The sequence below is a fragment of the Cnephaeus nilssonii genome, assembly GCF_951640355.1.
Source record: "Cnephaeus nilssonii genome assembly, chromosome: 18".
In the NCBI taxonomy this organism is placed as follows: domain Eukaryota; kingdom Metazoa; phylum Chordata; class Mammalia; order Chiroptera; family Vespertilionidae; genus Cnephaeus; species Cnephaeus nilssonii.
Window position 1 is genome coordinate 25323381 of NC_137089.1, and position 27555 is coordinate 25350935.

A 27555-nucleotide genomic window follows, 5' to 3' on the forward strand; every position below is an offset into this window, starting at 1 on the left:
ATGGATTTTCTAAAGGCTGCCTAACATAAAATGAGTTTGAACATTAACATGTAAAGGACAAGCAATAAAAACAGTATTGTGAGTACAGACAAAATATCCCAGAGCTGGAGAATGTGACCTCTTCTAAGGGGAATAGAAGGCAAGGATTCAAAATGCACAGCTTTTGAAAGCAAAAGAAAATGACAACAACTGAATTGAAAAGGCTGAACTTAGCATTACCTTCCCAGAACACAAACATATATTTAGCTTAATAGACTTGAGTACTATCTCAGGAAAAATCTTATATATTATGCATCTAGGGCGATGAAAGCTGTAGAAAATGATTTTGCAAAGCAAACACACTGCAGGCTGACAGTAGCAGAGATAAAAAAAACAAGTCCAAGGCACACGTAATAAATTTAGGTCTCATTTCTTATATATCATCATAGGAGGAAAACAAAAGAGCAGAGGAATCCTTAGACACTAAATAGAACCTGGCAGAACGACGCATGCGATTGAAGCTTAAAAAAATGCGTGTGTTTTTTTCTGATTATAACTGTAATATGGATTTATACTAGAAAATTTGAAAAATACGGAAAAATATAAAGAAAAAATTACAATTACCCACAAAAAAATCCCACAATATTGGCATGTTCATTTGCATCCCTTTTTCTACGTACATATAAAAATGTAATTGTTTAATAAAATTGGGCTCTCATTTAAAGAAAATTTTAATCCCCACCACTTCCTATTACTTCTTTGAATATACTCTCATGTTCTTATATATTCTTTGAAGATGTAATGTGAATGATCCATTATATTGGATCTTATGAATTTAAACAGAATTATTTGATCCTTTCCATATTACTGGACCTCTAGGTGGTTTCTAATTTTTCAGTTTCATAGATAGCACTGCATTGGACTTTCTTGTGATGAATCTCTATTTACTTTTTAGGAGAAACTTAAATGTATATCAATGTGTCAAATTCAAATTTAAATTTAAATCACTCAATGTACCCATACCTATACATTTACCAGAGGAAGTCTCTGGAGACAAGTACAAATAATGCATAACAAATAAACAATACTATTTTCATACCACTCAAGGTCTATCTTTATCCTTCTGGGCAGTCATCTTTCAGGCAGTGCATTAGTTCCTCTAGGCAAATGGTCTATATCACTGAGCTAATCTAAATGCAATAACGTGAAACTTGGCTGACCCAGATTTCTCCAATATCAGTATGCATGCAATTACAATATTCTAAAGATTGAAAAATAGCCAAGACTCTAAAAAATACATACATTATTATCCTTTCATTTAAAACAATATACAATGGGCATTAAAATGAAGTAAATAAAGGGTTATAGCCAATGGAGGTAGATAGCAACCAACTCTTCTCTAGACATACAAGTTCCATACAGTGTCACTTAAGGTTTTCTTCACATTCCAGCTTTATGCTGTCACTTCCAGTTATAGAACTCTTAAGTGCTCTCAACATATTGAAGTTATTAATGGTTCTTGTTTAGAATTATATGGTCTTAACATTCCAGTTTTAAATTCCTTATAGTCTATTTTTTTAAATGGTTCTATTTTCAAGATTCTAAATAGGGTTCTCACAAACACTAAAGTGTGTGTGTGTGTGTGTGTGTGTGTGTGTGTGCAGGTGTATACATATAGACACATACCTGTAAAATGTTTTTCTCCCATTAGTCAGTGAAAGGCAAGTAAAATGAAACACAACAAAAATTCCACTTACATCACTGGTCATATGAACTATGAAATCATTCAAATTCCAAGATAGCCTGGGCTGCCCTGTAAGTTGTGTGGACTGTGTACACTGTACAACTCTAGGGGGTGCAACCGTACCCTGATCTCTGTGATGGGTACTCTCTGGGGTGCACAACCTACATAGTTGTATGTGATGACCTTGAAATTAACTAAGGCAATACTGTTCACCCATCCATTACTTATTGGGCATTCTTCCCCCCTAGTGAGCTATGAAAAAGACAAGTTTGAGGTGGGAAGTGACCTTTAAATCTATATAATTCTTTAAATAAAGAAAATGCTGCAAAAACAAAACAGAAACAAAAATAATGACAGCTTCTCCCTGGCTCTACTGTATCCCTCCCATCTCCCCTTCCATGCACCCTCTAGGAAAAGTGGAGTACCTTGTGTGAGTAACTGTAGGTTTCTGACTTCTTCCCGCACCTTCAGCTGGAGCACCTGTTGCAAGATGTGCTGCCGGAGGTTTTCCTGGGCAATCCCCATGCGCTCAAGCTTTTTGTCAGTAAGTCTCAGCAAAGCTCGCCCTGGAGGGGTTCAGGAAATACAAGGAGAAGCACATAATCAAGGGCTGGAGAAGGATTTCCATCTTAGCCTTGGCTAATTCTTCATACCAGAAGTTTCCATCTAAACACAGACTCTTCAGAATACAGGATCCCCCATGATTCTGGTGACAGGAATGGATAATCCGGATGAAAAAAAATCCACACATTTAAAAAAAGAAGCCACATTTAAAAAAAACAAAAACAAATGTATTTTTATTAATTTCAGAGAGGAAGAGAGGGGAGAGATAGATAGAAACATCAATGATGAGAGAGAATCACCAATTGGCCACCTCCTGCACGCCCTACACTGGGGATCGATCAAGCCTGCAACCTGACCAAGAATCGAACCATGACCTCCTGGTTCATAGGTCGATGCTCAACCACTGAGCCATGCTGGCTGGGCCAGAAGCCCAATTTTTATCTAATATTGGCAATCCCCAACTGACCCACACATTGAGTGAAATGGAACAGCAACATTTTAACCTGGGTATTTGGGTCACAGATTGCAGGTTTCCATAGAAACAGTGCTGTTCGCTGGATGATGGGTTCTGAGGTTGGCCCACAGGAGCCCATGTTACTGCCAACTCAGCTGAAGACCTGGATGCTGTAACTGTGGTTAGAGAGAAACTCCAAGACGTTTAATGCAGGTTACAATAACGTTTCTGTGAAATATGTATTTAGAGTTCCAGTTTTAATCTGCAGCATGAGCTCCCTTGCTGCACCCCTGGTGCTGGGCCAGGTTCCACATCCAGCTGGTGGGAGCTAAGGCTTCCTCCCAACCATTGGCCTAAAGAGTGAGGGGGAGAGGGGGAGAGGGAGTGAGAGCTTCCACAGACTGCAAAATAAGAAGCCTCAGGGTATACATGCCTGCAGTGTGCAGACACCCCGGACCCTAGGTAGCCCAGCCTGGCTTCCTTTCGGCCTCTTTCTTTCCCTGGAAGGTCAGCGTGCTTCTGCTGTTACTGTGGTCTTCATCAAATTCTCAAATTCTCTCCTCTCTGTGCTTGCCTTGAAATAAGTATAGGTCTATTGTGAGAGCTGAGAGCAAGAAATACAGAGAATGATTGTTGTTAAAGGCCCACAGCACCACCCTGTGCACTTGCCCCCTACACCTCCAGTCATCACACTGCAGATCTTTCCTCGATTGATGAAGAGGCAAGTATGTGTAATCAATGGTAAGTCTTCGGGGATCACAGCATATACATTTCAGAAGAAAAATGGTCTACCTCTTCAAAAAGGAAACGAAATAGCTAGAAGGTGGGGTTAATGGGCACACCGAGAATCTTATGGACAGAATCTGATTCACTATTTTCTTTGGATGGTTTCTATAGTGCCACCCAGGTCCGCGATTCTGACAAATCTATATATATAAAAAGCCAGCTACTGTAATGGCCATAACGACCATAACAACCGGTCGCTATGACACCCACTGTGGCCAGCAAACCAGCCCAATCAGGGAGTGGGGCCGAGAGGTTGACCGGCCTGCCCTTGATCAGACTCTCCTACCCTGATCAAGAGCGGGGTGGCCAAACATTCCCTCCTTCCCCCCCCCCACCAGCCACACCCCCAATCAGCCCACCCCACCACGATAGGCCTGCAGCCCCTACCCCCAGCTGGCCCGCCCCTAATTGCCATGCCCAGATTGGCCCCCACCACTCTGATCGGCCCATAGCCCCTCCCCCTGGCCAGCCCCACCCCAGATTGGCCCCCCCACTCCAATCAGGGGCAGAGCCAGCCGGCCAACCACCCACGGCCCCTCCCCCAGGCCGCTGGCCCCTGATCGGCACCCCCCACCCACCTCATTCAGGGGCAGGGCCGGCCAGCCCACCTCCTACAGCCCCTTCTCATGGCCCCAATGGGGGGCGGAGCCTGCCAGACAATCACCCATGGCCCCAACCCCCAGCCGGCCCAGCCCTGATCAGGGACCCTGATCCGGCCCCAATCAGGGCAGGCCAGCCTGCCAACCTCCCGCCATCTCCTCCTCCCAACAGGCCCAGCCCCAGTCCACCCTGATTGGGGCCAGGCTGGCTGGACCCCACCGGTGCATGAATTCGTGCACTGGGCCTCTAGTCCTTATAATAATTAAATCACTTCCAGGAGCCAATGTCCCATCGATCTCCTAGCCCACCCCCACTGTTGACCATACACTAAGAGTAACCCAATTAAGTGTGGTGCTGCTTTCGATCAGGAGTGATAGGTAGTAAATCGCATCTGTTTTGTTTTTTTTTTGCAATTTATATTGTCACTTTTTGTTGCTTATCATAAAAATCTAACTGTTAATTCAACAAACATTTATTGAGCATTTACTATGTCCCAGGTTAACTTGGTGTGCTTTGCTGTCTGCTGCCTACACAGGATGAAATGCGGGAGGGAAAAGTCAACTCAATATCAAAAGAGCAGCACCAACTAAATTTCCTGAGACCCTAAACCACTATGCAGGTGATGTAGGCTGCAGGGCCATTCATAGATGCCTAGGTTCCTGCAATTGAAAGAAGCTTCAAGTCCTTCCCATGGATTGTATTCCTGGCCTTTTACTTCTTTTCTTTTTCAAATCAAAACAGGAAGTGATGGTGCCTTGGACACAGGTGGAGGTGAAGAAGTAGAAAGAAGAAGTAGAATTCTGGGTATATTTTGAATGACACTGGGATGCTTAGAGGTAGGTATGAAGGAAAAACAAACATCAGAAATGACAGGTTGTCCACCTGAGCCCCCAGTGGCAGGGAGCACCATTTCAGCACAGGACATGGAGTCACTGCTCCAAGAGAGGATGTGTGGGAGGGAGGAAATCCCATTAGTGTTTCTGCTATTTTTTTTTTTCTTTTGAGAGCACTTCGGATCTGGAGAAATGATGAAAAGGATAGAATTAAACAAAGGAGGACAATTAGAATATTCTTCTCTCTTCCCCATGGTGTTTTTTTCCCCTTCTAATAAGTTTTTATTGATTTTAGAAAGAGAGAGGAAGGGAGAGGGAGAGAGAGAAACATCGATTAGCTGCCTCCTGCACACCCTTCACCAGGGATCGAGCCTGCAACCTGGGGCATGTGCTTTGACTGGGAACTGAACTGTTGACCTCCTGGTACATAGGATGATGTCTAATCAACTGAGCCACACAGTTTTTTATTCCTTCAGCATTCTACTCAAAGCCCAGAGCTCCGAGTTGAAGGGGGAGCATAGGCATATCCTGGTGGAATGTAGAGAAATAAGAAGAGTCTCTTATGAGCCAAGCTCTGTATTGCTTGGTCCCAAGAGAGTTCTTGTGTGCTAAAAATATTTCCCAGGACTCCTTATAGAAGAAGTTCAAGCCAGGGAATATTCCGTGAGGAAGTTCACCCAGCAGAGACATGGATCCGATGCCCTGCTAACAATCTTGGAAAACTAGAATTTTGCTGCAACTGAAGCTTGAGTACATACATATAAGCTTCACTGTGTGTGACTCACCCCTCTGCCAGCTCCACTAGAATAAGTACTTTTCCTGTCAGGTGTCCCTATCGTCCCAGGTTCCCTATTGTTGCCTATGGCTGGCACAGAGTAATGCTCAAGAAATATTTATTGAATGAATATTTGCTGCTAAAATGAATGTTGTCTTGGTTACTGACAAACTGATGACCTCAAGGTCATTAAATTATTGTCTTTTCCGTTGCAACATACTCCATTGGAAACTGACCCTTAGATAGGACGACAACAATGAGAAACTGGATGTCATAGAGGGAGGAAGCTGCGTTGTGTTGGTGGCAACCACAGAAAACCCGTGCCAAGTAAAGAAATAGAGGACTTGAGACTAAGTGAGTCCTCCGCCTTTCTGCAGGCTTAAAGAAAGACACGTGACAGTCTTGTTCTGTTTTGGAACAGGCATCAAGTGAGACTACAAGCCTTGCTGGATAGATGGGCAGGGAGAATAGGTGAGAGACAACTGACTCAGAGGGCAGTGCCTTCATTTCCTCCAGTTGCCATAACAAATTACAAACATGGCGGCTTAAAACAACAGACATTTATTCCATAGAGTTCTGGAGGCCAGAGCTCAGCATCAGTTTCATTGGGCTGAAATCAAAGTGTTGGCAGTGCCATGCTCCCCCTGGAGGCTGTAGGGAGCCTCCACTTTTGCTGGCTACCACATTCCTTTGTGGCCACGGCCTCTAATCTCTGTCTCTATCTTCACCTTCTCCGGTGGTGTTTAATGTCACCCTGCCCCTCTCTTAAAAAGACACTTGGGATTTGATGTAGGACCCGCTTAAATAATACAGGATAATCTCCTCACATGAAAATCCTTAACTTAATCACAAAAACAAAGACTCCTTTTCTTTATAAGGTAACATTTACTGGTTCCAGACATGAGGACCAGGTACCTCTGGGTGGCCATTATTCAGTCTACTACACGCTGGAGGGAATCTCTGAGATTTCTGAGTGTGGTCCAGGATTCACAGCGTCCACACGGAGAACGGAGGTTCAGGGAAGGGACTCGTCTAAAACCGCGCAGGAAATAAGGGAAGATTTAGGTCTAGACCTCCAGGTCCAATCTGGTCTTTGGTCTCTAGTTCAGGTGTCCCCCATCATCTGCTCGGAGACCTGTCACAGAAGCCCTGTCATAGCTTTTCAAGATGAAAGATCGCCTGCTGTAAAGCACAGTCGGAAATTTCAGGGTTAGCTGGAAGGTGTGCCTTTAGTTCGTACCCTCCTGGGAAGTCTTGGTACCACTGCAAGTGGTTGGGAGTCCACATTTCCCAGAGAAGAGGCTGAATTACAGAGGTCACTATATAGTTACCCAAACTAATGGCCACTTACTTACTGGGTTAGCTCCAAACCTGCTCTCAGGTAAAGGCCTGCATCACCCAACGGGTAGAGTTCCCTGGCTATACTCCAGTTCTGGCTGGGCCAAAGAAAGAGAGTGACAAGTGTTGGGCATATAACCTGTGTCCTACAGCCTGAACCTGTGTTTCTTCATCTCACCACTATTCCAAAATTGGAATTTGTGAAACAAAGGAATAGGGAGAGAGATATAATCGCAAAAGCCTGGGGTCAGGAGCTGAAAGGTAGAGATACATGCCCAGAAAAGCACACTGGAGTCTTAATTTCCTCATCTCTACCATGGGGATGAAAAGGACATTATTTCACAGGGCGACTGTGAGGATCAAATGACATAACACACATGCCCTTAGCAAACTGGAGTCACTATGAAGATGCAATTTGGGTAGTACCACTCTTTGATAGCTGAGAACACTTCCTCCTTCTCTTCCTCCTTCTCCTCCTCATCACAACAATGATTATAACAGCAAATATTCATTAAGCAGTTACTGTTAAACACTGTCCTAAGAGTTTTACAGGGATCACCTCATTTTCAACAATTCTCTGAAGATACTAACTATAATCCATTACGAGATACTATACACAGGGAAAGGTCATAGACGTACCAAACTGCAGATCTGGGACACAGACATGCATAGAGACATGCTCTGGACCACCTCCTAAACGTCTGCCCAGGAATTCTTCAAACAGACCTTATGTACTCCCCGAGCCCATTTCTGTCAACTCTCACATAGGCAGCCCCACTAGGGCAGGCGAGAGACTGAAGATCAGGGAAGTCACCATTTCTGATGACTTAAAGGCGAGCAGTGCAAACAGTGGCATAACTTCATGATGCACAAGACTGTGATGGCCTTCAGTCTTTGGTCTTCACTCAGTGGAGTATGGCGGAGGGGTCTTTGAGAGCAGGCGTTAGACCGATTCGTCCACTTCTTTATCATGCAGACTATCTATATCTAGACCTTGGCTGAGCATGTCACATTGCTAGGAAGTAGGAAAGAAAGGTAAATAAGTTCCCTGCCAGGGGGACAAGCACAGGTTCTTCAAGAGTCCATAGGTGGGACACCTAACTTAGCTAAGGTCCTTCAACAACAACAATGAGTCAGAAAGGTGTGTGTCGGGGGGGTGGGGGTGGGGGTGGGGAGGGGCGGGAAGGGCAACTGAGGCACAGGGATCAGCATAGGCAAAGATAGGGCTATGAAAACCAAACGGTACATTTAGGAAACTTCAAGAAACTTGATAGGGCAGAGTGTGAAGTGTGAGGCAAGAAGCATATGTGAGGGTCTGACCTGACATTTTATGATGCCCACCTGATAAGTAAACCAATCTTACTTTTTTTCCCTCCCCACCCCCGAGCAACACATAGGAGACACAGGGATGATATTCACAGTCATAAAGCACTCCCATTTGTAGAACTAATATTATGAATAACTCATTTTTGCCTATACCCAATCCTTGCTCATTTATGGTAAAAGACTCTCTCTTTTGCATTTGGGGGCTAAAAAAAAGGGTTTTCCTGTAGTAGTTTTTACTTCTAAAGTACTGTGCAACTTTCTTGCTTATCAAGTCCATTTTTTTTATTCCGCCTCCTCCCGCAATGAAGATGCCATAGAGCAGGGCTTCACTGAAGTTTCCATGCACCTAGCTAGGGCTGACTCCATGCTGGCACTACATGAATACAATATTTGTTAAATGAATGCTGGGTGTGTGACCCAGACAGGGCAAATAAAATATCTTACTAGAATTGTTATGGTTTCTCAGAGAGACATTGTATTTCTTAGATCATATCTCCAGGGACAATATAAGCCTAGACTTGCTGTCAATGACTGTTTTTGCTACCATATGGAGAGATTTTGCTAGAGAATTAAGACAATAGAGAGACAGAAAGAGAAAAAGGGGGGTGAGAGAAGTAAAGCAGAGAGAAAGGGAGAAAGATAAGATGACATTTCATTTCATGGGTAGAGTCTTGCCTGAAGTCAGATACCCCTGGGTTTCTCATTGATGAACGGCAACGTTTCAGGGAGGAAGTGAGTGAGTTGAGCTCATTGGTAGCCCTTGCACCCAAGACAATCTTGACTTACAGATCCAAGCTTATGTATAATTCCCAGTTGACTCACTGTACTGTCCTGCATACCCCCATTTCAAGAAAGCCCATCCTGGTGTAGGTGATAAGAAGGATATGAACCTACAGTAATTTGTTCCCAAAATGTTAATCATTGGCAAATTTTGTTATTTTAATGATCATTCCTTACAAATTATCTGGAATACATCTTAATTCCGATTGCATACTTCCGTAAGTTTGATACACCAGGGCCAACCTCCTTATCCAATTCCACCAAGGTCACAATCTTAAATGTCAGGCTGACATAATGGCTGGAAGAGAACCACTCTAAGGGACTATGGGAGCAGGTGGACCACAGTGGACTAGAAAGTTTTGTTTTCCTAAAATGAGCAATTACCACCTACTTTTGCTGTGCTAGAAAACAGGCCAAGTGGTGCCACTTTTTTTTAAGAACTGAAAATCCAGAAGTTTCATGAAATCTCCCAATTTAAAATTTGCCCATATTTTCCACCCTCTGTGAGCCAAAGAAATCATGTATATGGGTCACATTTAGCTCACAGGTGGCCACTTTCAACATCTGACTTTTAACCCTCTTTCTGCCACGTCCCTCCCACATGCAATGGAAAGTGATTTGGCCAGCCTTGCCTTCAGGGTTTCAACTGACTTTAGGAATGGACTTGAAGCTGTGTGAGTCCATGCTGTATGTAGCCTATTCTAAATTAACAGCTAACAAGACCAAGGGTAGCTTGAACTAGCCCTCTGTTTTTCATAACCTAGACACGCATTGCAAACCCATCCTCCTAACTAACGCCCAGCCTGATGCCCGATTTCCTAAAGGTGACTGCGAGTCAGTGGTACCAGAGCCAACAAGGACTCCGAGGTCAGCCAACCCACTGCCTCATTTCCTGGCAGGAAAGCGCACAAAACCTTCCAAGACCCATACGTGTCCTCTCACTGCTACCTGAGTGCACAGCCCACTCTTCACAGCCCGAGAGCCAAGGCCGTTCACTCATTTGGTGACATTTACAACAATGAGCAATGAACTGAAGGCCCTTCTATGGGCCAAGGGGAAGAAGGGCTAATGGGTATTTGCTTTAGGTAATTTACTGTAGGCAACTTACCATACTGATGAGAACTGAATATTGATATTTTTTTTAACCAGACTTGGATAAAAAGACTGTTTTAGACAATCTAGTTTTTTGGTTGGGTATATTCAAGTGCTGATGATATTAATAATTAATTCTCACCTGAAATATAAACTCAGAAAGAAATGATATTACAGTGTTTTTCAAACAGAGTGAGAATGTGGCCCTGCACTGCTTTTTTCTGCCCTTCAAGAAAGACTACACAGCTTCCAAACAGTAAAATCAAGGTTAAATCCTTTTATGTTGCCGGGAGTACACAGAATTACCAAATCTCCTCCAAAAAAATTAATTTAAGAAAACGCTAAAACGTTTTGTTTGGAGATTCTGTTTCAGTCCCTGGGAAGACTCAGCAATTACTTCCTCTGTACCTCGGAGCAGGTTTTTCAAGCAAAGTCTAGTACCAACATAACACGGATGATAGCTGAAGATGGATGATATCATAAACAACCTTCAAGGTCTTTTCTGTTCCTGATAGGTGGACCTAAACTCCTGGTATGCTGGCGTTTATTTGTTAGCATGTTTATGTATTGTTCTGGGATTCTCTGTTAATCGAGTGTCACTAGGTGAGCAACCCACTGTACATTAGACATCTTTTAAAATTAATTACCAAGAGGCATTCGAGATGCCTATTGACAAGCCTCCTCCTCCCCCTCGATATTCTACTGATGGCCATCTCAGCCAGCACATGTAATGTGCTTATGCTGAAGAGACAGGCATGGGCATGCTGGCTGCTATCCTTGAATTAATTTGAACTAGTGACCCATTTCCAACGTATCATTTAAAAAGTTTCAAAGCTACTTTGACTTTCTCTTCCTGAATACTAGGAATTGTTTTTCCTTGAACTTTTATTAAATGTTTAACTTTATTCGTATCAGGGACTTCTTTAGTAGAAAAAATTATCAAGTGAGCATTGTCCCAGCTCCAGCTACATTCAGCAAGAGATGAAAACAGTGTTCCTGCCTTCAGAGAGCTAAGAAAAAAAAATTACCTGCAGATGTGAGATCAGCAAGCATGAAATGGCCTAAAAGCAATTACAGTACACCCTCCTTTAACGGCATTGAGAGGTTCTGTGACTTTAAGTGAAACAATGTATAATGAAACCAACGTTACCATAGGCTAATTGATATAAACAAGGGTTAAGTTCCTGTGGCATCTCATCAGTGTTATAAAGAAATGATGCCGAACAAAATGATGTTACTTGAGAACCTGCTGTAGGTGATAAAACCTGTAGCAAAGACCATGAGGGCCATGAGATCTATTAGGAAAGCTCTGGAAAACAGAACGAGGCCTTGGGTCTGGAGCTGCAAGTCAGGGCTAGATTAACCAGTTACTAGTATTTGCTACATGGTTACTGTGATGATCACCTCACTAGGCTTCTGATTCTTCACTTGTATATTGGGGGAAGAAATGACACCTTCTCTCCCAAGCTGTCCGATTAAGTACTCTACGAAGTAAGCAGAATAGAAAGTATCATTGCCACTTTTAGGACACAGACCTAAAGGAAGGTAAAGGGGCCCACCCAACATCCGATGGGCAGTGGTTCAGCTCACTCCAAAACTAAGAGAGGGGCACCTGAGTCATGGCCTCCTCATCTGTAAAACGGGAGTAATGATTTTAGTCACTTTTCTATATGAAAGCTAAATTAGGTAGCAAATTTGAAAGAGTCTAGCATAGTGCTTGACTCAATATAGTTTTTTTCCAATTAAACATACAGGTTACAACAAGGTGTGTCTTGTTTGGGTTTCTAAATTTATAGTTACTATATCTTATATAATGAAGAGCTAATATGGTAATTAGACTGGACAGCAGAATGACCTTCAGGAATGACCTTCTGGAATGACCACTGGGTGGGGGGTGGGGCCACACGGGCCAATGCAGCCGGGCCCGTGAGGGCCGAGCCCCTTGAACGAATTTCGTGCATTGGGCCTCTAGTTATAATATAATCACGATTTTGTTCACATGCTTGTCTTCAAATTTTGGACTCTTTATGAAGAGAATGTGGGTTTCATTGAACTGAGTAATTCCAGATTCAGCAGTTGGTAGATGTTTACTAAAGTTTTGCTGAATGAATACATGACCCTTGAGAAAGAGAGAAGAAATGATATAATCCCCATTTCAAAGATAAAAAATAGGCCAGAAAAGTGAAGGGACTTGCCCAAAGTCACAGGGCTAGGAACTGGCAGAGAAAGACAAGAACCAAGACATGTGATTCAAGTTCATGCTGCCTTCACTTTAGAAAGGCTATGCACACATCAGATTAGCATTCACTTACTAAAAATCAATGGTGCATGAGGCGGGGAGGAGAAGGTACAAAGATCCAGCCCTGCAGGGCCACTGACCCAGCTTGGGACAACTCCAGAGGTCAATCCCAGCTCCAGAATCACAGCCCAACTCTTCCCTCTGCCCAGTCCTGTTTCTGTCATTTCCTCCACAGGTGTTGAACCCGAGGACACCACCCAGTAAATGACCAACTCGCAGATCTCCTCTGAGCCCGCTTTCTGGGGGATCCAAACTGTGACGGGCTTTTGCTGGACAAAGGGGCCCCGACTGATTAACTGGCATCAGCCTTACAGGTTGCCTGTAGCGATTTTAAAACAGCCCAGGTGGCTTCCCTGTAACATCCGGCATGCTTCTGGTCACCTACCTTCACAGATGTGTGTGCAGGGAATGAAAATGAATTTTTATAGTGACCTCTGCAGTACATAATTAGTAAGATAATCCTGCTGCTAAAAATTCTGTGTGTATATCATCTATTGATTTTATAAGTGTGCCTCATTTCCATAAAACACTACATAATCATAGTACACTAGGTGTTTGAGCACTATGTAAATCATAAATACATATACATATGCATACACCCATATATTTTCATACACATATGAACACGTATGTATAATTTATCTTACCGAGGGTTAGCTCTATGCCAGGCACCATGATAAATGCCTGACAGGAGTTAACTCATTGGGCTCTCAGAGGGAGGCACAATGACTTCTATTTGTTTTTTGGATGCAAACACTTAAAGCCTAAAGAGGTTAGGGATCCTCATAAAGACTACCCAGCTAGAAGAGTTGATGCCTTGGCTCAAACCCAGGACCACCACACTTCAAAACCTGTGCTTTTAATCACTACACCACACTGAACATTAATTTGAGCGAATTTCTTATAAAATTCTGTGAATTTGATAAAAGAATAACAAAAACAAAATGAGACTCACTGATCCCTCATTTTATAAACTTGGGTTTTACGTAGGGAATATTTCCTTAAATCAGGAGACACCAAGAAATACAAACAGGTCAAAGTCACCAAGCTCTAGGGAAATATATAACATTGTCCTTTGTCCTTTGTAAGAGCTACATCTTCTCATGAGCTTCACTTTATAATCCTTTCTATGCAGAGTAATGGAGCATCGCAGCATACACACCTTCAGCTACAAGAATCTGTAAACCAACACACACTCCACCAAGTTGTGACTGTTAGAAAACACCCTCAGAAGCCAGGAGATAGCCACTGTCAAAGGAAGGGCTGATTCCAATGAATATTGATCAGCCTCTAAAAAGAGAACTGAGATGGGAAAAACATCTCATAACTGATAAATGTATTGCTATCATAACATCAACAGCTTGAATTCAATCAAAACTCTATTGGTTAAATTAAGTCCTCTACATAAAAATGTCAAATGTTAGAACTTCACTATCACAGTGAGTAATAGCTTCAAAATGTGGCTAAGCTGAAGAATTAGATGATACCATCCTTAGAAATGGCTTTGTGGAATTGCTAGGTCTGAAATCATAAATCTCGATTAGAACGTGAAATTTCCATTGGCTTGGGTTGCATTTCCCAGTGCACCATCATCCCAATCTAAGCCATCCAGACCATTTTTGTGTTGTGCTGCTACCAAAAAGAACATAAGTATTTGTAGTGAACATTCCTAGAGTTCTCCCTCAACCACAGAGTGATATGAAATTGGACACATGAAAATTTGAATTCATAACACTTCTTTCAGACTTTCTTTGACAATAAAGTAACAGTCTTCAAGGTTTTTTTTATGCTCTAGGTCCTGTGTATTTTCTGGGTTCGATTATGACACCATTGGGCTTTATTTGAAGTACAAAACCATTAAAAACTAACAAGGATAGAGAAGTCAGACCCTATGATGACTCACCTTTTAAATGAGTTAAGTCATAAGATTCATTGCTGGGATCACACACACACACACACACACACACACACACACACACACACACACACACCCCATCTGAAGATATTGGGATTGCTCAAATATCTAGTAAATGTTCCTACATTTAACCTTGAAATCTTATTTTCAGAATGCCTTTCAACCACTTACAAATGTAGCCATGTGATTTTTTTCCCCAATCCAACTTTTAAGATGAAAGTAAGCCTTTCTTGAGCACGATTTACATTTTGTTCATTTGTTCCCCACAAATTATATTTTAAGCTCAATATTCTGATTTATGAAGCTCCATGTCCTTGTCTTCTCATAAGAAAAAGACACATTTCCAAGATTAGATTCTAAACAATCCACTGCATGTGATTATTAAAACACAGGAAAGTTCGAGGTAAAAAAAATCATATGCCCACAAAAAGAAATAATTCAGTATTTCAAAATCATTGAAATTAGAGATGGAAAAGGCTTATTAGGTCATCAATCAAAAAAAAGTACATGCATTTGATACCCAGATTTAATATGCCAGAGATATTGGGTCACCCGAGATGCCTCTAATCTCTTGATAAAGTGGAGAAACTAAAAAAGAACACTTAAGGAGCAGAGCCCTTAATCAAAGGCAAGTCCTCACAGATCAAAATATCAGAGAGAAATATGTAAGATGCCGGGGACAGGCAAATGGAGCGATGATACTGAACTCTCAAGGAGATACAACTTGATTGGAAAGTTCTCCAGATAGAGAGGAAGTCATGAATGATAGCTGTGACATTCATGCTGACATTGTCCAGGGATGGGCTTTACAAGGGACCTGTCACAGCCAGGAAAGCCAGAGGGGTCAAAGGCTAAAGGTTATTATTGTGTGCAAAACCCCAACCTTTCATCTAGGGACTATAACAGCCCTTAGAAACCGGCTCTGTTTTCCTTCCAGTAAAGAGCAAAGGTGGGCAGTAAACATTCTTCTGAGTATGTGTGTTGGGGAGGGGAGTGGGAGAATGGGTGTAGGGGCTCTGATGAAGCAAACACACAGGGAACAGATGCTGGCAAATCAGCAGCCTTATCCCAATCTTTAAGTATCTTCACATTTCACCACATGACCTTCGATAACACAAATCTTTGGTAAGACAGAGTCCGGTTGATCTTCTATTTTATTTCTTCATTAGAAAAACAACCTGACATCAGTAACTAGTTGCTACAAGCCACTTGAAAAAGAGAAGCCTGCCAGAATACACAGTGAAATGGGGTTCAAAGAAGCTGCTGGGGAGCAATCTCTAAAATGTATCAGAATCTCGTCAGGAGTCCACCCACACACCCTGCCCTGGGAATTGGGTACAAAGTTTCTCTTCTGATTTATTGCATCTCTCCACATACACTGAGTTGGCTACCTGTGGAGGTGACTGGCCAGCCTGCCAATTCCTTTAAGGCAACTCTGAGAATTCTGGAGGATTTGTTCATTTCAGCCAGGTCGCTGTTGCAACTGGGCTAATGAAAACAAAGGTAAAGAGATAAAATGTGCCCTAAACTGTTGAACAAATTGGGCTAGAATTCTCAGTGGAAATGGAGAATAAGGTCTTCTATACCTTGGTAAATGTTACGTGTATATGTGTGTACGTGTGTACGTGTGTGTGTGTGTGTGTGTGTGTGTGTGTGTGTGTGTGTGTGTGTGTTTAAATTGAGACAGTACAGTAGAATGGTTAAGGGTAGGATATATACTAGTATATCAAAACCTCGTCATACAACTTAAATATATACCATTTTTATTTGCCAATTATACCTCATTAAAAATGTGGAAAAAAGACATTCTGGAGACAAATTGCCTGAGTGTAAATTCTAGCTGTTTCACTTACTTGTTTTAAATTCCTGTATCCTCAGTTTTTACATGTGTTAAGAAAAAGAAAGTATAATAATAGTACTAGTTATATCATAATGTTGCCATGAGGATATTGACCATAACAGATCAAATTTAATGGCTGGCATCTGACAGGCTTATCCTATATAATAAGAGAGGAATATGCTAATTATCCATTTTGTCAGGCGTAAGGACTGACTGCATAATGACTGGATCACGGATATGCAAGAGGGTGGGGCAGCGAACTACAAGCGGTTGGTGGAGAGCTACAGGAGGGGGCAGGGCATCAAGCTATGAAGGGGCGCAGGGGGAGCTACAGGAGGGTGGGGCAGCAGGTGGAGAGCTACAGGAGGGCGGCATCGACCTACTGGTGCACGGATTTGTGCGCAGGACTACTAGTCCTGATATAATACGATAAAGTGCACAAGTCGTGGGCGGTTTTCTCAGTGGTTAGAGCACTGGCCCATGGACTGAAGAGTTGCAGGTTTGATTCTAATCAAGGGCTTGTACTTGGTGGCAGGTTTGATCCCCATCCCAGTTGGGGCACATGCAGGAGGCAGGAGGCAACCAATGGATGTGTCTCTCTCACATCAATGTTTCTCTCCCTCTGTCTCTAACCCTCCCTTCCACTCTCTCTCAAAAAAAAAATCAATGGAAAAAATATCCTCGGGTGAGGATTAACAAAAAATAAAGGAAAAATTTGTTCTAATAAAAAAAAATAAAGTGCACCTGAGAAACAAATCAGAGGGAGGGGAAGCTCTGGTGAGGGACAGGAACAGCAGTGCCATCCTCTTACAAGGAAGGACCGGTAACTTGAATTTACAAGGCCATAGGTGATTGATGACAAAAATGCTGCCAGGCCTTTGGAACACAGACAAGACATTGCATTTGTTCTTCAGCATTTGTTCTGATAAGCTTGGTGTGATGTGTTTTGTTCCTTTGACTGACTGATTTTTGGTATTGATACTACTTGGTGTTCTCATACCTTCTTGGATCTCTGGTTTGGTGACTGCACTAATTTTGGAAAATTCTTGGCCTCCCCAAAAAATTCAAATATTTTCTTGGCCTCATTTTCTCTCTCTTTTCCTTCTGGAATTCCCAATGATACTGAGGGTGGCTGAGGTACTTTGAGGCCTTCCTGATTTCAGAACACCTCGATTGTTAGCCTGGAAATACAGTAAACAGAGTTAACCCAATGGTTCTTAGTTGCCATTTGAAGTTTCTGTCATACAAATATGTACATAGTGTGTACATACAAACTTTAATGTCTATAAGAATTACCAAGGGAGTTTGGTATGTATGCAGAATTCAGAAACAGGAATTATGACTTGGTAGATTTGGGGTGAGGTTGGGATGATGTATACTTATAAGCACCCTGCAAGAGGCTGAGGCAGGTGATATCATGGTTATAGTTAGAGAAACGTCAGCTCAACAAGTGCCTTACTATTTTTGACTTGTGGTACCCCAATAAATTCTGTAAGATTAATGACCCTCTGCCTGAACCTATACTTCCTTTGTTATATATTAAAACTAGAGGCCCGTTGCAGGAAGATTCCTGCAAGAATAGGGCTTCCTTGGGCCTATTCCTGCAAGCATAGGGCTTCCTGTGGTCAGAGCGAAGCCGAGAAGGGCTTCATTCCCTTCTCTGCTGCCTAGCTCCCTCCCGTCTCCATTGCCTCACTTTCCTCCCATCTCCACTGCCTCGCTCCCTCCTGTCTCCACTCCCTTGCTCCCTTCTCTGCAGCTTCGCTCCCTTCTGCAGCGTTTGGCTTCCTTCTATGCCGTCTTCAGTCTTCGCTCCTTGCCTGAATATGCAAATTAACCACCATCTTTGTTGGGTTAATTTGCATACTCACTCTGATTGGCTGGTGGGGTTAGCAGAGGATGGTCAATTTGCATGTTTCTCTTTTATTAGTGTAGATTGTCTTAATTTAGTTCAAGAATGAACTGTACAACTCTCCTACAATGGCAAAAATTAAAAACACTGATAATACTAAGTGTTGACAAGGATGTAGAAGAACTTGAATTATCATGAACTGCTGGTCAAAGTGTAAACTGGAATAATCACTTTTGAAAACTTTAGAGTATCTATTAAGCTAAACATACATAGGGCCCAGCAATTCCATTCCTGAGAATGGAAATGAGTGTTTCTTTCCACCATAAGACATGTACAAGAACATGCTTAGCAGCTTTACTCAAACTAGCCCCAAACTGGAAACCTTCCAACGTTCCTCAACAAGGGAATATTGAAATTTAGGATATAATCATCCAATGAAGTAATCTTCAACAATGAAAAACCACAGACTACAGTTATATTTGACAGTATGGATGGATCTCAAGAAGAAAATCTTGAGAGAAAAAAGCCAAGCATAAAAGATTTAAAAAAATGAATAAATCTAATATATGGTGGTAGAAGTCAGAATGGTAATTCACTCTGAAGATAATCAGCTGGGATATGGCATAAGGGAATCTATTAGAATGAAAAAAGAAAGGAAGGAATGATGGGAGGGAGGAAGAGTAGAAGGAAGAGAGAAAGAAAGATAAACTGCTTTGTCTTAGATCTTGAAAATCTGGAAAATAAGTCTTTTGGTCCTTCCCACCAATGACTTAACAGATTTTATTATGTTTCTTAGCCATAATGGACACAGACTATAAAGAAAGTCTAGATAAAGAAAATATTTCCTGTTAATAAATATTAACAATTGATGGAAAGCACATGTGTAAAAAGATAGCAAAAAAAATCTTGCTGATTTTCTTTTGGCATTCTATGATCAGTCATAAAAAATATTTTCCATGAGTAAATACAACAAGATTCAATAACTTCAGGAGGTTTAACTAGATTACATAAGCTGAACTCAAGCAGGTTTAACTATTTCTCTCTGACCAGAAGAAGAGACTTAAAGAGGAAAAACACACAAGGCCTTCCCTGAAATGAGCTGGGTCCAAAATTTCCGTTAAAATAAACACTATGCATTCTTTTTTTTTTTCCATTTGTTGTTCCACTTCTTTTTTTTCCCAATTTTTTTTATTAAGGTATTATATGTGTACATATCTTACCATTGCCCCCCCCACCCCACACCCATATATGCCCTCACCCCCCAGAGTTTTGCGTCCATTGGTTATGCTTATATGCATGCATACAAGTCCTTTGATTGATCTCTTATCTTCCCTACCTCTCTCTAACCTTCCTGCTGTAATTTGACAGTCTGTTTGATGCTTTACTGCCTCTGTATCTATCTTTTTGTTCAAGTTTTTAATGTTCTTTATTATCCATAAATGAGTGAGATCATGTGGTATTTTTCTTTCATTGACTGGCTTATTTCACTTAACATAATGTTCTCCAATTCCATCCAGGTTGCTGCAAATGGTAAGAATTCCTTCTTTTTTATGGCAGCATAATATTCCACTGTGTAGATGTACCATAGTTTTCTGATCCAGTCATCTGCTGATGGGCACCTAGGCTGTTTCCAGATCTTAGCTATTGTAAATTGTGCTGCTATGAACATAGGGGTGCATATGTCCTTTCTTATTGGTGTTCCCTGTTTCTTAGGATATATTCCTAGGAGTGGGATTACTGGGTCAAATGGGAGTTCCATTTTCAGTTTTTTGAGGAAACTCCATACTGTTCTCCACAGTGGCTGCACCAGTCTGCATTCCCACCAGCAGTGCACGAGGGTTCCTTTTTCTCCGCATCCTCGCCAACACTTGTCATTTGTTGATTTGTTGATGATAGCCATTCTGACAGGTGTGAGATGGTACCGCATTGTTGTTTTGATTTGCATCTCTCGGATAATTAGTGACGTTGAGCATGTTTTCATGTGTCTCTTGGCCTTTCTTCTGTCTTATTTGGAAAAGATTCTATTTAGGTCCATTGCCCATTTTTTTATTGGATCATTTATCTTCCTTTTATTAAGTTGTATAAGCTGCCTGTAGATGTTGGAGATTAAACCTTTATCAGTGATGCCATTTGCAAAACACTATGCATTCTTAAAAGAAATAAATCACAAAATGAAAATCTCAGAGGGGAAACTATTTTGCATTCATTAAATTAGGAAGGACAATGCATGGATAAAAATTTTAAATTTATTAAAAATTTTTTTTCTTTTAAAAATAACCAAAAAAGAATGCCCCTCCTTGCCTCCTTGACAAATGTCACTGGTGGGAGAGACAGTGAAGAGGTCTAGAGTGACTGATGGAAACAGTTTTCTATTTCTGCTTCCAGATTATTGCTCTTCTCATAAAAGACACCCTTTGCCTTTGATGTTCATGCCATCCTCCAATTACATCTTTACCTCTCTTGTTCTGATCTATCTTCTCATTCACCCACATCCCTTGAGGAATACGGAACCTGGATCCTGGACTCATTTTTACTGCAAATCCTACTCTCTGCTATACAAATTAATCAATTCCTCTACTATTACACTACTCCACTCACTCGCCCTCATAGCAGCACTCTAGACATTCCCTCTTCTAGACTTTGTCATCACTGTGAATTATCTGAGCTCTTAAAGTTTAAACTTCATCACCAACCTCCTCTCTCACCAGTTCTCATACTCCGGCTTCAACCTTATGCACACTCAAGTGCCTGTACCTCCCTTGTCCCCATGTCTATGAATTCCACATGAGCTCACTTTCTCACTCCAACCCTGAACTTAATTGCATAGCAGACCCCTTTGACAAATCTTCAAATTTAGTGTGCCTTATGCTTATGTGCAAAAGACTCGCTAACTGTTACAGATAACACCAACCATCTGCCTTCTCATGTGTGCCAACTTACGCATTACTGGAGAGAAGTTGCAGCCGGGTGTGGACTACTATAAGCTAAGTCATGGTCTCCATCCTCACCTGGCCTCTCAGATCTTCCAAAGAGTTCTCTTTCTGGGAATTTCTTCTCGCTTCTGTGCTGCTGCAATTCCGAATTCCTCTTTATCCCACTCTCCTTATCCAACCACTACCCAACATCACTTAGAAGTGTTCTGCTATGCAGACAAACCTGGGTTGGCAGAAGAGAACTCTCTCAATTTTTGCTCTAACACCAACCAACAGATTGCTTTGGGGTGAATGTAGGTAAGTTTCTATCTTACACCTTCCTAAAAAGGAGTCTGGAAGAATCAAACTAGTCTGCTATTTTGGTTTTTCCAACTTAACAGGCTGTTTTGTAGCAACTCTGTTCGACAGAGTTCTTACTGAATTTGCTATGCTAACTGCTTTTAGTTTTGAAAGCTCCATTATTTGCTGTTTAGAAAGAAAGTCTACTTACTTAATCATCAAGAATTACTTTATTTCAAGCAAAGATCATATGGCCATAGAGGCTTCAAGGAACACAGGTAAAGCCTCTGAGTAAAGATGTTTAAATTTAATCCCAGCATGGTCACTGATGCTCTATGTGGCCTTAAATAAGAATTTTCAACACTGTATGCTTTAGTTCTCCCATTTAAAAGAACAGAAAATATATTAATACTGCAAACTCAGCTCAGCTAATTTTTGAAGGAAATTAAATGACTTAAGAGGCTGTTATGAAATGTAAAATCCAAGACATAAAGGTGACATTACAAATGGGAAGGGTGTGAAGGGGAGGGAAATTGTTAATCTTCACTGATAAAAAGGTTAATTTTTCAAATTAGCCTGCAGTAGAAATGTATTTCATAGAAAAATATCTTCTAATTTTCCACAATGTTTTGACTAGATCATTGAGGAGATGAGTTGTTGAGAATGATGGAGATTTCTGCAATTTTTTTTGATTTGTTATAGATACAGCAATTTCCCTCTTCATTAAACAAATATCTAGTGCCTACTTATTTTTGTGTCAGAATTTTAAAAAATTACTGGTAATGCAACATATACTTATTGAATATCCATTATATCAACTGCTTTTATTATAGTGTGTTTGTACCCTACAGGTGTGCCAGATGACTCATTGGGGTATGATAAGAAAATCTTAGACTATATATTCAGATTTTTTTAATATAAAAAATAAGAATCCATTAGTTGAAAGTTCATGGGGTGTCTAAAGTATTCCCAAGAGAAAAGTGAGAATTCCATAAGCTTGATGGATAGCACTGTTGCCCACACTCACTAGTTTCTGATCAATGTCCTGGGACACACACTATTGATAAGTGTCTGGTTAAATAGATTTAAATGGACTTACACAAAATAGATAAGAAAATTAAAACAGTTTCTAAAAATCAATAAAATTGTGAAACTGGCACTTTTTACTCCATTAAAAAACATTTACTTAGCTGCACCATGAGGTAAAAGCAACAACAATATACTATTTTGACAAAAGAATGGCCTCTAAATTAATATCATTAAATATGAATACCATCTTAAATATTTATTTTTGTCTTGATTAGCAAGATATTTAAGAATAATTGGTTTTTATCATATTCATTTTTATTTTCTATTTTATAATGTGCATAATCATTAGGTTATTTATTTATGAAGTATAAATACAAGAGTATTTACACATATTGGGCATACATGTTCAAAAGTGTTTTACATTGGGGTATGCAACCCAAAAATTCAAAATGAATGAAACTAGTATGGGAAATGAAGGTTAAAAGAAAGAATGTGGTGCTAAGTCTGACTGAATACAAGGTCAAGTCCAAGTCCAAATATTTCCACAAGTGCTACGAAAAATGTCTCATATGGAATATTACTTGCATGAACGGTCTATGTGGTAGTTTAAAAATAGAAACTTGAATATTTTAACACTCCTTTCATTGAGAGGTAGAGATTATGCCCCTTCCCCTTGGATCTGGGTGAATTTCTATCTGTTTTGAGCAATAGAGTTTGTTGTCAATAAAAGCCACTCATCATTTTTTTGGCACTTGGGATGCTTGCTATTCTATGGACAAAGGTACCTGTCATGTAAAAAGTTCAATTACCCTAAGACAACCATGGTGGAGAGGACACATGTAAGTGAATGGTTCTGGCTGAGATCAATTTTCTGAGCCATACTTGTAAGTGATGCCATTTTAGACCTTCTAGACCAATCTATCTGCCAGGTGAATAACAGTGAATGACCCCAATTAACGTTACAAGGTACAGAAGAACCACCCAGCAGAGCCTTGCCCAAGTTCCTAAAACATAAAATCTCTGATATGTAATACTTTAAACAATAAAAAAATCAATAAAAAAAGAGACAGACCAAAAAAATCTCTGATATATGATAAAAGACTTGTTTTTTAAGGCCACAAATTTTGGGGCTTCTTTGCTATACAGCAATAGGTAATTGTAATAAAACTTGTTATCTGAAGTAATGAGCTAATATAACAAAAAACTATTTTTATTAACTTTGAGAATAGGTGGTGTGCAAAAGATAGAGAGACCTTGAGGAGGCTTTCAGTGAGGTTAGCAGAAAGTGAAGACAATATTATTGGAAGTTAGAGGAAAAAAGATCCCTCCTACATAGTGTAGGAAATTTTAGAAAATACAATTCCTATAGTATTTTGTAAAACCAAAAATGTACTAATAAATTGAAGAACCCAGCTAAGAAAATTTCCCGCACAATATCAAAAGTTTCACTTGGTTTCTTTTAACTGTTTTATAAGTTGCAGATAAAGGGAGATGAGCTAAAAATGGAAATATGCTTTTTCAAGCAGATTTTAGAGAAAATATAAAGGAGTCAGACTTGCTTACTTCTAAAATAAAACTATTTCTCAACTCCAGGGTCTCTCAGTAGAACATTATCAAAGTAAGAAAGTAAGGAAGGGTATAAGGGCAAAGATCAAATATAGGATGTTGTGAGGAAGGTGTGGTATCATAGTCAATATGATCCCAATATAAAGCCACTTTTTAACACCTTAGAAGATTTGAGGTGCTTTCTCATAGACCGTTTTAGTAAAGCAAAACAACAAAAACAAAAAGCAAGCATCAGAAGGATCTTAAGAGTGTGCCTAACAGACTTTCTTTGTTAAACAACAGACCTTCTAAAAAATCTTAAGAGCATTGTCCCCACAGCAGTCTCACAGGGGACTCATGATAGGGAAGGCCATGTTTCAAAGACTTAAATGCATGTGAGTCTTGTCTAATAGAGTGAATTCTAATAAGGTTTCTAGTAGTTGTCTCAGCTTGTTTTTAGTTCATAGAATTTTGAGAGTACAAAGCTCTCTTTTTGTTACTTGATCGTTTTGACCCTAGCTGGCAGTGTATTCTGCCAATACAGGTCTCTTTAAATGGGAAAGAAAAAATGACCCAAAGAGTAGTATCAGAAGTTACTATGACCCAAATTTAGGTGGCGGCCTGATTTTACATGTCCAAAGAGCTAAGAATGTCTTTACATTATGTAAAGATTATTTAAAAAAAAAATTCAACAGAATATATATGGCAAAGAAAGACTAAATATAGGGTGTCTCAAAAAATGTATTCACACTTTAACAGCTGATAACTCACTTAATTATCACTCCTTTTCAGTTTTAAATGATTTGAAATAATGGGTAAAGCCAGACTAAGCTTTGAGCAAAGGAAATTTGTCCTAAAGTGCCACTAGAGTGGTTTTTTTTTAAATGGGGATATATCAAAGATAAAATTTACAATATAAAACTGACAACTGTTGATGAATTGAACCAAATACCGAAACAAATGATTCTTGATGTTTGTGATTCTATTACTTTCCGTTATTAGCAATGCCTGGACCAGAATGGCCATCAGTTTGAAAACAGGCATTGACCAAAAAAATTTATTAATTTCTGTATGTTCTTTTAAAATTTGAAAATGAACTGTATGTTTATAAACACTGACTTTATAATCATTCAAAATGTGTATACATTTTTTGGGAACACCCTGTATTTACTCTCTGGCCCCTTACAGAAAACATGTACTGACTTTTACCTAGATGATGAAGCCAAGAAACATGGAGCATCATTCCCAGGGAGAAGTAATGGGCCCTGATCATAGAACTGGGAGTATGGCCCTGGCTATATTTCAGAACTAATATGGACTTGTGTCAATTGAGATTAACCAATGCCTGTTCCACCGTTTTAGGTTAGAAGTCACATAACTTAGTCTCTTTCATTGATCTATCTTCAGATCAAAAGGAACTACACCCAAGGAATAGCACCTGAGGTGGGAGCTTCATTTGCACTTGGTTTAGATATGATCCTGGATCTTGTGCCTAAGCCTTATATTATAATAGGATGGGTCTCTGTGTGGGTGGTCTTCTTGAGGGATTGAGTATAATTCACACATCAGAAAAATGTGATTTGTTGTTTGTAGAATGACCATGGTGGTTTCAAAACATGTCTGCAAATTTAGTTATACTTCTCCTCTTGGAATCTGGGAGGGCTTGTATCTGCTCTGACTTCTAGAGTACATCAGCGCTTACTGCATGAACTTCAAAGCTCATTCAAAAAAAGTCATGCATTTTCTGCCTAGACCTTTTGGGAGGCTGGCTCTGGAAAGTGCCTCCACCATGTAAGGGTTTTGGTCCCCCAAGATCTCACCAAGCTGGAGTGGAGTCCAGCCACTCGTCTGGGAAGTCTGGGTAGCTGAGCCCAGACTTCTAGCCAAGGCATCAGACATGTGAGTGAAGCTGCCTCGGACTCTCCAGCCCAGTCCATCTACCAGCTCAGTACCACGAATGTCATGAGAATCAAAAGAACAGCTCAGCCAAGCCCTTCCTGAATTCTTGACCCATAACTCTGTGAGACTTAATAAATAGTCGCCATTTTAAGCAACTAAGTTTTGGAGTATTTTGCTAAGCAGCAGCAGATAACTGGAACAGGATAGACTCAGGGTGGGGTGGTGCTGTGGACCCAGCCATCCAGCCACGTGAGTTGCTTTGGTAAATGGAAGGTTGGCAAATGTGACACAAGCAGAAGACTGAATGGCGCTTGTAAGAGAAGCTCTCTTCTCTTGCACCTGCACCACTGCTGTGAGAAGGTATTCCCGGGCCAGGCTGCTGGCGGGTGAGAGACGCGGCATCAGAGCAGAGGTCCCAGTTGTTCTTGTCAACCTGGTCCAGTCTGCCCTACACAAACGAAGAGCCGGCTGGCTCACAGATCAGTGAATGAGTCCAGGCAAGATCAGAAGGACCACTCAACTGGCCTGAATCACCAGGCTGTTAAGTTTTGAGCTAAATGTTGATTATTTTAAGCCACTCATCTAGAGGATGTATATGTGTAATATTATGTACCTTTAGTAGTAAGAGATCATCAATGCAAATGAGAGTTTTTATTTCAAGGTACTTCCTTAATAAAAACACCTTCTAATTATACAGTTTTGTTTTTTTTCTAAAATATATTTTATTGATTTTTTACAGAGAGGAAAGGAGAGGGACAGAGAGCTAGAAACATCGATGAGAGAGAAACATTGATCAGCTGCCTCCTGCACACCCCCCACTGGGGATGTGCCCGCAACCAATGTACATGCCCTTGACCAGAATCGAACCCGGGACCCCCCAGTCCGCAGACCGACGCTCCATCCACTGAGCCAAACCGGTTTTGGCAATATACAGTTTTTTTGTACAGTTCCTAAAACACTTGGATTATTCAACCTGACATTTTTTCCTGTGTTGCCCTTTCCTTCCAGAATGACCTCTGCCCTCTTTCTGCCTCTCCTATTCCTGCATGTTAATAGCCTAGTTTAAATTCTGGAACCCTAGAACCAACCTGGGTCCTTCCACCCCACAATGGCTGTACCTCTGATTCCTGTAGAATTCCCTTTCTGAACCACTTTTTAATAATGAACCGTCTGTGGCTTTGAGATGCTACCTCACTTAGTTTTGTGTTTCATTTCTCCCTGTTTATAGTCCAAGATCTCTGAAGGGTGGTACCTTGTGTCATCCTGCTTCCCACCCTTCATCCCAACCCCTAGAGCACGTAGCCCAGTTTCAAGTGCATCACAGCGGTTGAATATAGTAGGAAAGCAAGGACTGCACCCTAGCTTTTGAAAGGGTCTTAGACATGTAGAAACCACAGAATACACATTTTATAACATGGCTTACTATCATTTTCTATTACTTCAATTTTGAAAGAATAATAGAACTCTTTATGGAAGAAAATTGAGCAATTTGGTGCAGGGTCAGGGGGTGGGAGGGAAATCTGTTGAAATCTTAGATGTTTTCGGTGATTCAGAGTCTTTATGGGTAAAAAGGTATTAAACAGTTGCTGTCGGGCTTGACTATCTGCCAAATGACTGATCACAACAGCAGAGCTGTATTTCCCAACTTGGAGGTTTTGCAAGTCATTAATAAGCTGTGCAACATTTACCAGGT

The 27555-nt window shown here is 40.8% G+C and overlaps 1 protein-coding gene across 5 annotated transcripts in view; it reads right to left on the reverse strand.

Annotated features, from left to right (window-relative positions):
- The window catches only part of SAMD12 (sterile alpha motif domain containing 12), a 337765-nt gene that overhangs the window by 145433 nt on the left and 164777 nt on the right, over window positions 1-27555 (reverse strand). For all 5 annotated transcript variants that reach the window (XR_013814923.1, XM_079796045.1, XM_079796048.1 and 2 more), the window contains one exon: window positions 2149-2289. Coding sequence is in view for 4 of the 5 variants with exons in the window: in XM_079796045.1 (XP_079652171.1) it covers window positions 2149-2289 (141 nt within the window). In the remaining variant the exon portion in view is untranslated. The remainder of the gene's footprint in view (window positions 1-2148; window positions 2290-27555) is intronic.